At 44.1% G+C, this 11,883-nt stretch overlaps 1 protein-coding gene across 2 annotated transcripts in view; it reads left to right on the top strand.

Annotated features, from left to right (window-relative positions):
• The first annotated feature begins 2,234 nt into the window (after positions 1-2,234).
• MAP7D3 (MAP7 domain containing 3) overlaps positions 2,235-11,883 on the top strand; it is a 36,927-nt gene continuing 27,278 nt past the window's right edge. For both annotated transcript variants that reach the window (XM_012813257.2, XM_023508512.1), the window contains exons 1-4: positions 2,235-2,332; positions 7,683-7,781; positions 7,998-8,081; positions 9,886-10,049. In XM_012813257.2, coding sequence (XP_012668711.1) covers positions 2,266-2,332; positions 7,683-7,781; positions 7,998-8,081; positions 9,886-10,049 — 414 coding nt within the window. In that variant the 5' untranslated portion in view covers positions 2,235-2,265. The remainder of the gene's footprint in view (positions 2,333-7,682; positions 7,782-7,997; positions 8,082-9,885; positions 10,050-11,883) is intronic.

Here is an 11,883-nt window from a genome sequence, read left to right as displayed (position 1 = left end):
TGTTTATGCTTTTTGTTGACCTTTTGGAGATTGTCTTTTTCCTATGTATTTTTAGAATTTCGAGCATTCTGGATAACTAATCATTTATAAGTTATCTATGTCACAACTCTCGTGAAACAATATTATATAAAGGTAAGTACATGGCTCGGCGCCCATAGCTCAGTAAGTAGGGCACAGGCCATATACATCGAAGCTGACGGGTTTGAGCCTGGCCCGAGCCAGCTAAACAACAATGACAACTTCAACAACAACAACAAAAATAGCCCGCCGTTGTGGTGGGCACCTGTAATCCCAGCTACTTGGGAGGCTAAGACAAGAGAATCACTTAAGCCCAAGAATTTGAGGTTGCTGTGATCTGTGACGCCATGGCACTCTACTCAGGGCAACATAGTGAGACTGTCTCCAAAATAATAATAATAATAATAATTAAAAAATAAATAAATAAATGAATAAATAAATGTAAGCACATGGATACTGTAGTGAGAGGTTCTGGGTTCAAATTCCATTTCTGTCCCTTCTTGTGTGACTCTGAACAAATAATTTATTATTATCATTATTTATTTTTTGTAGAGACAGAGTTTCACTTTATCGCCCTCAGTAGAGTGCTGTGGCATCACACAGCTCCCAGCAACTTCCAACTCCTGGGCTTAGGCGATTCTCTTGCCTCAGCCTCCCGAGTAGCTGAGATTACAAGTGCCTGCCACAAGGCCCGTCTATTTTTTTGTTGCAGTTTGGCCAGAGCGGGTTTGAACCCGCCATCCTCGGTATATGAGGCCAGCGCCCGCGCCCCACTCACTGAGCCACAGGCGCTGCCCCACTCTGAACAAATAATTTAACCTCTCTCCGCTTTTGTTTCCTCATTTGGAAAATGGGAGTGATAACGGTATATATGTCACAGGGCAGGAGGGGAGCTAAATGAGTTAGTACATGTAATGTGTCAGAACAGCGCCTGACACACAGTAAAGAGTAAAATAAATGTTTGCTAATAATTGCTTCCGTTTGGTAGTGCCCATGTCATTTTGAGATTGAGTGGATTCCTGAAAGCGCTCATCTCACCTGGGGTCGCCTGCCCCATTGTGGGTTCTCTTGCATCACACTTAACAGCGCCAACCATAAACTGCTTCCCTAAAGTCATGCGTCACAACACACATACTGTAACTGGGGTGGCTCCATCTTGTACAAACACCTAGAAAGTGATGTCAGCCCTTCGAAGATACCTTAAGCCAATTAAGTTCTTCCTTATGAATGGAACATTAGGTAACCTCAAAGAGCTTCTCTCCAAGTGCAGAGAGATTTTTTTTTTTTTTTTTTTTTGAGACAGAGCCTCAAGCTGTCCCCCTGGGTAGAGTGCCGTGGCATTACAGCTCACAGCAACCTCCAACTCCTGGGCTCAAGCGAGTCTCCTGCCTCCGCCTCCCAAGTAGCTGGGACCACAGACGCCCGCCACAACGCCCGGCTTTTTTTTGGTTGCAGCCATCATTGTTGTTTGGCGGGTCCGGGCTGGGGATTCGAACCCGCCACCTTAGGTGTACGTGGCTGGCGCCTTAGCCGGTTGAGCTATAAGCGCCGAGCCAAGTGCAGAGAGATTAATGCCAATAAATGTTGTGCTCCACTTTAAAGATCCATAAACACCCTAAAGATATTTAGCCCAATTTTGAGACCCAACAGTATCGTGATTTATTCTACAACAATTTAGGAACGTCTCAACTCAGAATTGGGGCCCCTACCCTCCCAATCTCTCTCCCTGGGACCCCTTCCCCCAACTTGTGCCTTTCTTTGTAGTGTCTCAAAGACTGGTAAACTACAAGCGTACCCAGAGGCATGCCGGAAATGCCCCTTAATTGAACGAATGATTGGGGAAGGAAGGAACATGGTTGCGTTGAACGAATGATTGGGGAAGGAAGGAACATGGTTGCGTTGCTAAGCAGAGGTGAAGAAAGGCGCTAAGGACCGTTGGATAGGTAGCAGGGCGCTGATTGGCTGGTCTCCAGAATGGAGCCGCGTAATGCGCGACGTTGGAGAATCTTTCTTCAGACCAGGTAGTGGCTGCCCTGCGGGTCAGGTCGTGGTGCGCGGAGAGCAGCCCTGCCCACTTGGCGGGTCCGGGGCGGGGGCGGGCGCGGCAGCCCTTCAGGCTCCGCCTCGCCCCGCCCTCGGGCCGCTGGGCCGCGTCCCAAACGGAGGCCACGCCGTCGTCGGCGCCTGCGCAGAGCTGCCCGAGCCCGAGCCCGAGCTCGACCTGTGGCTCCCGTCTCATCTCCGAAGATGGCGGAGCGTGGCAGTGTCGGCACGAACAGCAACACATCTCTGAAGGGGATGCGGGAGAGGATGGGTGAGTGGACCGGAGGCTGTCGGGGGGGCTAGGGCCCGTGTGGGAGGCGGAGCTCCCGCGGCCTCGAGGGCCGTTGGAGCGGCGCGATGAGGGCCGGAAAACTTTTCTCCGGAGTTGCCTCGCGCTGTCCAGTTCCCCCTCAGCCCTGCCGGAGCCCCGGTGACGGGACTGGGCGTCGTTCTGGGCGGGGAGCGGGAAGGGAAACGGCCATCCTATGCGGCCGACGGCCGAACTGCCGCCACCCAAACCCCGACGCCCGGCGGGCGGGGTGCGAGGGCTCTAACGGACGCTGTTGGGGCGGGCGGGGTGGGGGCGATCGGAACGCCGGAGCCCGCGAATGGCCCCGAGCCCCGCCTGCGGTTGGGGCGCGGCGAACGGACGTTCGGCTCCTCGGGATGTGCGGACCCCGCGCGCCCGCGCCGCCTCCCTGGCCGGGACAGTCCTTCCAGGCATGGAAAGTTTGAGTTTTTCCTCAGTCAGAACTGGGGAGTTAGCAGGTTAAGGCTGGTTTACTGTCGCAGCCCTGGCCTCTCCGGAAGGTTTGCCTTCGGCACCCTCCAGGGCAAGGTCGGGGGTGGGGGCGAGGATGAAACTTGGCTGCGTGCATCTCCTGATTTGCCTGTTGTAGCACGGGACTTAAGCAAGATGTCACCATCCGTGGGACATCTTGCAGTGCCTAGGCTGAAATGACCGAGAATGCGCGCTTCAGAGGGCTTTCTCCTCAGAAGGTCCCGTCGTGAAAGCAGAATTTGGCGGCGCGTTGCTGAGTCCAGGAGACCGCCCCGCTCCCTGTGCGAGCTGGTACTTCTTGCTTGTGGGAGGTTGCTGGTAGCCTGTCCTCAGGCTCGGTCCCTGTGCTCCGAGCACGAATAAAACAATTTTGCTGGGCTGGGCACCGTGGCGCACGACTGTAATCTCGGCATCCTTGGAGGCCGCGGCGGGTGAATCGCTTCAGCTCAGGAGTTCGAGACCAGCCTGAGCAAGAGCGAGACCCTTTATTTTCTTTATTTTCTTTCTTTATTTTTTGAGATAGAGTCTCACTGTATGGCCCTTGGTAGAGTGCTGTGGCGTCACAGCTCACAGCAACCTGAAACTCCTGGGCTTAAGTGAGTCTCTTGTCTCAGCCTCCCAAGTAGCTGGGACTACAGGGGCCTGCCACAATGCCCTGCTATTTTTGTTGAGGTTGTCATCGTTGTTTAGCTGGCCCGGGCGGGCTCGAAACTGCCAGCCTCGGTGTATGTGGCTGGCGCCGTAACCACTGTGCTAAGGGCGCCAAGCCTCAAAACCCTTTATAAAAAACAGCCGGGCATTGCGGCGGGCGCCTGTAGTCTCAGCTACTTGGGAAGCTGAGGCAAGAGGATCGCTTGAGCCCAATAGTTTGAGGTTGCTCTGAGCTGTGATGCCCAAAACTGCAACAACATGGGCAGCGCCTGTGACTCAAAGGAGTAGGGCTCCAGCCCCATATGCCGGAGGTGGCGGGTTCAAACCCAACCGCGGCCAAAAACTGCAAAAAAAAAAAAAAAACTGCAACGACATCAACAAAAACATTAAATGAAGTAGTACAAATCAACTTTGTAAATGGTGAGGTGATTTGTAATATTCGTTATGGTAGTTTTTCTTTAGAAAAGTAGCATAAATATAGGTTAAGATTAATAATTCAGTTTTAGCAAAAAAGATAGATTTTGTTAATCTCCAGACAAAAGGTAGTTGGGGGTTTACAATAAGCATAAGAACTAAGAAATACTATAGCATACTTACTATCCTTGCTGTTATTTTAACTGAATATTAAGTAAATTCCTTCATTCATTGAAATGCATGTTAAGTAAATTCTCTCTTTCAGTGGAGTTGAATAAAATGTTGATTCTGTTAAGTCCAGACATAGAGACTTTCTCCCATTGCCTGGACATTTTAAATCATTTTTAAAGCCATTTCTGTGAATGTATTTCTTGCTAGTATAAATTTGGATATAAGGATTTAAAAATTAAATTTGATAGTATTACCACATTAACGTTTATATTATTTGGCTCATTATTCCCATCACACCTATGAAAGGTTATTTCTGTTTAATAAAATCATTAAATAATCTGGAAAAATGTACATTTTGAGAGAAATTATCAGCAAAATTGTGTCAAATACAGACTATCCTTAGGACTTGTAAGCAGAACTAAATGTGCAGAAACAATTCTACAAGTTACTTCATTGTTTTTTTCTGTGCTCACAAAGGAATGTTGCAAGTGGGGTGTATGTGGGAGGGTTTAATTTCTAGACTGTATTTAAGAATTTTTGTTAGTACATTAGTGCTCAAATTCAGAAGATAATTGTGGTCTACAAAATTGCCAGTAGTTAAATTATTAAGGAAGATTAGGAGAGTGTAGTCTTCAAATTTAGCTAGATTATCTGAACTTTTAGTTCTCTATTGTTTTTGGTTACTCTTTTTTTTTTTTTTTTTTGGCAGTTTTTGGCCAGAGATAAGTTCGAACCTGCCACCTCCAGCATATGGGGCCAGCGTCCTACTCCTTGAGCTACAGGCACCTCCCCTAGTTCTCTATTGTTAAAAGAAAATGCTTTTCTCTTTTGAAATGGTGATCTCCGGGCACCACCTGTGGCTCAGTGAGTTGGGTACCGGCCCCATATACTGAGGGTGGCGAGTTTGAACCCAACCCCGGCCAAACTGCAACAAAAAATAGCTGGGCGTTGTGGTAGGCACCTGTAGTCCCAGCTACTCGGGAGGCTGAGGCAAGAGAATCGCCTAAGCCCAGGAATTGGAGGTTGCTGTCCGCTGTGGTGCTATGGCACTCTACTGAGGGCAATAAAGTGAGACTCTGTCTCTTAAAAAAAAAAGAAAGAAAGAAAAAGAAATGGTGATCCCAGTTGGCAGGTATTATAACATCACCAGGAAAGTTATACTGTAAAATAACTACTATATATCTTCAGTGGCAACTAATATCTCAGAGTCTGTAAGTACAAGGACAGCTCCTCTATTCCCTTATTTTAACTGCCCATCTTCAGCTGTCCTATTTTCAGGATATGTAGAAACCACAGATTTGTATGGAGTATTGCAGGGGCATACTTCCTATCCTTTTATACAAGGGTAAAAGATGGTTTTCTTTATTATTCTCTGTAACCCTTACTGGAGATACAGAGCCATACAATTAAAGGATTCAGGGATTCTCCTATTATAACTCTTGTGTATTATCCTAGAGTTTTAGTTTTTCTTACTTTCTCTCAAATTGTGCTCCCTAATCTAGACTTCATCCTTATTGAAGTCTATCACTATCCTGCCTGTTTACACAAAACATGTTGTTAGCACCTTGTATAATTATTTGTTTCTTGAAATTTTCTACCTAGAATGATAATCATCTCACTGGAGATTTTGTTCTCCTAGATTAGTGGTTCTTCAGCCTTCGCTGTGCATCAGAATAGAGATTTAAACAACTGTAGGGGCCCAGGCCACACACACACAGAGACTGGGGGGACAGTGAGGAGATGGGGGTGGGGTAGGCCTTGCTTTTTTAAAAATTTTGGATAAGTATTCATATACTTTATCTTCTTAATTTTAATAGATTTAGGAGATATAAGTTGAATTCTGTTACATGTGTATATGATATGGTGGTGGAGTATAGGCTTTTGTTGTATCCATCTCCCAAATATTGTACATTAGGTGATTCTAGTGTGGAACCAGGGTAGAAAGTCTGTGATGTAGGTAGTGTATAAATACACTCCTTAATATTGGGCCCCATCTCTGAGGATCTCACTGTTAACACTTTGTTTCCAGACTCAGATCCATACATTTTAAACCTTTTATTTTCTAAATTCCCAATTCATGGCAAAACATCTTTTTCTCAGTTCCTTGCCAGCTCAATTTTTTTTAATACTTGGTGTAATGTTTTGTCTGAGACATTTTTGAAAGCTGGTAATCACTGGGTCCTACTCATCCACAAGCTTGTGCTACCACTGTTACAAACAATTGTAATTCTTTATGTTCACAAATACCCTGGCACACCCACAATAAACACTTTTAATTCTTTGTTAAACTACTGTTGAACATCATAGGTACTCAGTACATCCTTCTTGTTGACCCAGATTAATCAGTCATGATTTTACCTTATAGAAGTGGTTCTGCCCCCCCCCCTTTTTTTTGAGACAGAGTCTTACTCCGTTGGCCTTGGTTGAGTACTATGGCATCACAGCTCAGAGCAACCTCAAATTCTTTTGCATAAGCGATTCTCTTGCCTTAGCCTCCTAAGTAGCTGGGAGTACAGGTGCCTGCCACAATGCCGGCTATTTTTGGTTGCAGTTGCCACTTCTGTTTTAGCTGGCTGGGGCCAGGTTCGAACCCACCACCCCTTGGTATATGGGGCCGGCGCCCTACCTACTGAACCACAGGCACCACCTGGTCCTGTCCTTTAACATCGAAGATATACTTGGCTGTAGTTTGCTGACCCTTGTGTTAGCTCTTTGTATTTTTTTTTGAGACAGAGTCTCACTTTGTCACCCTTGGTAAAGTGCTGTGATGTCATAGCTCACAGCAACCTCAAACTGTTGGGCTCAAGTGATCCCCTTGCCTTAGCCTCCTAGGCAGCTGGGACTACAGGCGCCTGCCACAATGCCTGGTTGTTTTTAAAGACAGGGTCTTGCTCTTGCTCAGGCTGGTCCTGAACTCCTGAGCTCAAGCAATCTATCTGCCTCGGCCTCCTGGAGTGCTGGGATTACAGGTTTGAGCCACCTCTCCAGGCCTAGCTTTTTTTTTTTTTTTTTTTTTTTTTTGAGACAGAGTCTCTCTATGTCACCCTTGGTAGAATGCTGTTGCATAACAGCTCACAGCAACCTCAAACTCTTGGGCTTAAGTGATTCTCTTGCCTCACCCTTCCAAGTAGCTGGGACTATAGGGGCCCACCACAATGTGGCTATTTTATTTTTGTTGTTGTCATTGTTGTTTAGGTTTGAACCCACCAGCCCTGGTGTATGTGGCCAGCGCCCTAACCACTGTGCTATGGGTGCCAACCCACTTTTTGTATTCTTAATATCTAATGCCTTTCTGGCTGGGCAAGGTGGCTCACACCTATAATGCTAGCACTGTGCGAGGCCAACGCAGGGGGATTGCTTGAGCTCAAGGGTTTGAGACCAGCCTGAGCAAGATCAAGACCCTGCCTGTAAAAATAACTAGGCATTGTGCCAGGCACTTGTAGTCCCAGATACTCAGGAAGCTGAGATAAGACAATCACTTGAGCCCAGGATTTTGAGGTTGCTGTGAGCTATGATGCCATAGCACTCTACCAAGGGTGACAAAATAAGACTATTTAAAAAAAAAAAAAATCTAATCCTTTTCTTTTATTTCTTTGTATTTTAGTTGCTGCAGCTCACGCAATTGCTGAAGAAAGGAGGAATCAAAGTGGAGTTAGCTCGTTTACATCCCAATCTTCAAATATTAAATCATCATTTAAACCAGGTATCATTTCTATAATGTTCTAATACAGTGGTTCTCAACCTTCCTAATGCTGCGACCCTAAAATACAGTTCCTCATGTTTTAAACTGTATTAAAGGATTGAGGAACTGTATTTAAGGAAGGTTGAGAACCACTGCTGTAATAGATGTCAATGTGATATCTTTAAACTTTGGTATCCTTCTGTCAGTATCTAACTATGTTCTTTTTTTTTTTTTTAGTTATTGATGGATCTGTGCTTAAAAATGATGTAAAACAAAGATTAGCAAAGGAACGCAGGGAAGAGACAAGGAGACAACAAGATGGTATATTTTAGACTTTTAGTAAAATCATAATTAGTGAATTTTATGTATGTATATATTTCAAAGTATTTTACTTGCTTTTCTTAATTTTTTTCATGATAATTTTTATATTACATATTATATTGGGTTAAATCCTTGTACTAAATTAAGTAAGGAAGGCCCATGAAAAATCTTTGACTAAATTGTTTAATTTTTGAAGGATTAGTTTCTGTTAGCATTGATTTTCTAAAAACTAAGGTATGAAAATTTCTTCAACATTTGTAAAGACAAGCGGAGTGAGATTTCAGTAAATTGACTCTAAAAATAAAAATGAGTTCCTAATAATTTTAGCATAGCAAGTTGTAGAAAGATTATTCTTTTTTGTTGTTTGTTTGTTTTTTGAGACAGAGCTTCATTATGTCACCCTTGGTAGAGTGCTGTGGTGTCACAGCTCACAGCAACCTCAAACTCTTGGGCTTAAGCAATTCTCTTGCCTCAGCCTCCCAAGTAGCTGGGACTACAGACACCCACCACAATGCCTGGCTGTTTTTTTGTTGTAGTTGTCTTTGTTGTTTAGCTGGCCTGGGCCGGATTTGAACCCAGCAGCCCTGGTGTATGTGGCTGGCTCTAACCACTGAGCAACAGGTGTCGAGCCAGAAAAGTTATTCTTTTAGGTGCTAATTTATACAAAGTCATACTTACTCTCTTCTTTTCCTGAGACAGGTTCTCACTCTGTTACCCTGGGTGAAGTAGCCTGGTGTCATAACTTAAAGCAACCTCAAACTCCTGGGCTCATGCAATCCTTCTTTCCTCAGCTTCCCAAGTAGCTGGAACTGTAGGCGCCTGCCACAATACCCAGCTAGTTTTTCTATTTTTAGTAGAGATTGGGGGAGTTCCTGCTTTTACTCAGGCTGATCTCCAACTCCTGAGCTCAGGCAATTCACCCACCTCCACTTCCCAGATGCTAGGATTATAGGTATGAGCCACTGTGCCTGGCCTTTTTATTTATTTATGTATTTTTTGACACAGAGTCTTACTTTTTCACCCTCAGTAGAGTGCCTGTGGCATCACAGGTGAACCACAGACTCTTGGGCTCAATGTGGTTCTCTTGCCTCAGCCTCCCTGGTAGCTGGGACTACAGGCACCTGCCACAATGCCTGGCTGTTTTTTAGAGATGGGGGTCTCCCTCTTGCTTAGGCTGATCTCAAACTCTTGAGTTCAAGCAACCCACCCCACCTCAGCCTCCCAGAATGCTAGAATTACAGGCATGAGCCACCAGGCCCAAAGTCACACTTTAGAAGCATTTAATGAGAGAAAATTAGAATATAGGAAAATAGTATGCTACTGTTCTGTAGTGTGGTATAGTACGGCCAAGTCCATTAATATAAGACCATCATGCTTAATATGGTCTGTATAGGTGAGAACTTTGAAAGAAGTTTCCTAGTAGAAGGAAATAAACATTCTGGCATTGTGATTTTTAAATTTATATTTTAATATACAGCATATTAATTGGGAGAGGTTTGACTTTTGTTTAAATCAGCAGAAATATTACATGAAAGAAAATATTCTCAATTTGGAATTGTAGTTTGGACAGGATGGAAGTCATTTAGGTGGACAATTCAGTTCTCCAGAGTCAAATGAATACCCAGTGAAAATGGTTTCTTAGTGGCCACTTCTGCTCACTTACACTCTTCAGTTAGTAGCATAGGTTGTATTTTAAGGAGGAGAATGAAAATATGTTAAATTTTTCCTTCTGTATGTGTAATATGGAAAAATCAAATATTTTCTTGGCTCTTAACACCTTGAAAATGTACTTGGAATATTTCAGCCAATAAAGAAATGCAACTACTTGAAAAAGCAAGAAAGGCCAAACTCCAATATGAAAAACAAATGGAAGAAAAGCAGCGAAAGCTGAGAGAGCAAAAAGAAAAAGATGAACAGCGGAGAATATCTGCAGAAGAAAAAAGAAAACAGAAGTTAGAAGAAGAAAGGGTATATAAATCTGTTGCCTGTTTATCAGATGATACACTGTGTTGCTTAGTTCTAGAATAATTTTTTTTTTTAGACATTTTCTGCCTTTATTGGCCCTATAGAAAGGGAACCAGTCCCAGCTCATTCTTCTCTCTCTTCTTCCTCTCAGTATTAGTAACTCTTACTCCTATCCTCATAAGATCCCAAGAGCTGAGACCCACTATCTTTTTTTTTTTTTTTTTTTGCAGTTTTTGGCCAGGGCTAGGTTTAAACCCACCACCTCTGGCATATGAGGCTGGCACCCTACTCCTTGAGCCACAGGGACTGCCCCGAGACCCACTATCTTACAGAAAGAGGAACCTGGCAGGTCCAGGAACAGAGACCCATCTCCTGTCAGGTTGTAGTGTATAGGGTTTACTCTGAGCTGCTGTCTATCAAAAAATGTTCACCATTGTGCCACTGCCTAGAGAATAATAAGGGCAGACCCCACCATTTGACCCTCCCTCACATACTCACATTGGACTACTTTTTCTCACAACTGCTCTAATTGTCTGACTCCCCAGCCAAGTCTGAGTACTTACTCTCCCTTATAGGTTCCTTGGCTCCCTCCTTCGTGCAGTACATATACTCTCTCCTTCCCCAGCCCTTATGTTTCTCACATTCCCTTTCCTGATGGGGCCTCTTTGGATCTCTGGTTCATAGGCAGAATTCTGTCTCTTGTTTTGTGGTCCTGTTACTCTTTATCTTTCTGGACTCTTTTTTGGTGTCTTTGGCATTCTGTTGGCATGAGTTGATAGCTTTGTTATGCCCTCTCTTATTCCTTTCTGTCCCTCTTCAGTAAGTTTGTCTTTTGTTATTTATCTTGAGCATCAGGCTACCTGTCTCATTCTATATGATTTGCTTTCTTTGACACCAACTTTTTCTCTTTACTGTGAGGATGCTTGACTCTTTCTGAAACTGGCACGGTATCTGTGACACCATTCTCTTTATTGCTGGCATTCTCTCTATCCAAGGACTCTCAGATGTCCCTAAATCTTAGTCTGTCTCTGGGTCTCTATCTGACTCAAGCCTTTTTCTAACTGGGGCCCTTCACTTTTCTTTCTACTGTCTTTGTTTTGGCTTCTCTGTTTTTCTTCATCTTTGGACTCTGCCTGCTGTTCTTTCATTGTGTGTATATTTTTATCTCCCTTTCATATTCTCTGTTCTAATTTTTGTATTTATTTTTCTCTCCTTTGCTTATTGGTTCTATTTCTTTGGCTTTCTCTGTGGTGCTCACTTTTCCTTATTCCTTGTGCACACAGTTGCTCTTGCACTTGCTTTACCTCCAGCCCTGTACCCCCTCTGGAGATCTTCCTGACTCAGTCACTTCTCATGCCATTTCTTTTTTTTTAATAGTTATAACATTCTATATTTGTTTTTTTTAATTTTTTTTTTATTAAATCATAGCAGTGTACATTAATACTATCATGGGGGTACAGTGTACTGTTTCTGTATACAATTTTAAATACTTTCATCCAACTGGTTAACATAGCCTTCATGTCTTTTTCTTATTGTGTTAAGACATTTATATTCTCCATTTAGAGAGATTCACATGTACCCTTATAGGATGAACCATAGGTGTGATCCCACCTCTCATGCCATTTCTTACCCATCCATGGCCCACTATCTTTTTCTTCTTCTGTCTTTCTGACCTGTCATTGCCACTGGTCAGGGTCCAGGACTGGTTGGTCTCCGGCCCTGGCTTACTATGTTCCAGACGCCAACTGCTATGCTACCTTGCTCAGGAACAGTTGATCTTAGGTGCCTAAGGGCTATTTACCTTAGCAGAGAGAGAGAGAGAGAGAGAGAGTCTTTG

The sequence above is a fragment of the Otolemur garnettii genome, unplaced genomic scaffold (genome assembly GCF_000181295.1).
Source record: "Otolemur garnettii isolate 467f Iridium unplaced genomic scaffold, OtoGar3 scaffold00252, whole genome shotgun sequence".
NCBI lineage: Eukaryota > Metazoa > Chordata > Mammalia > Primates > Galagidae > Otolemur > Otolemur garnettii.
Note: the sequence above shows the minus strand (reverse complement) of the source record. Positions and strands in the feature narration are given on the sequence as shown.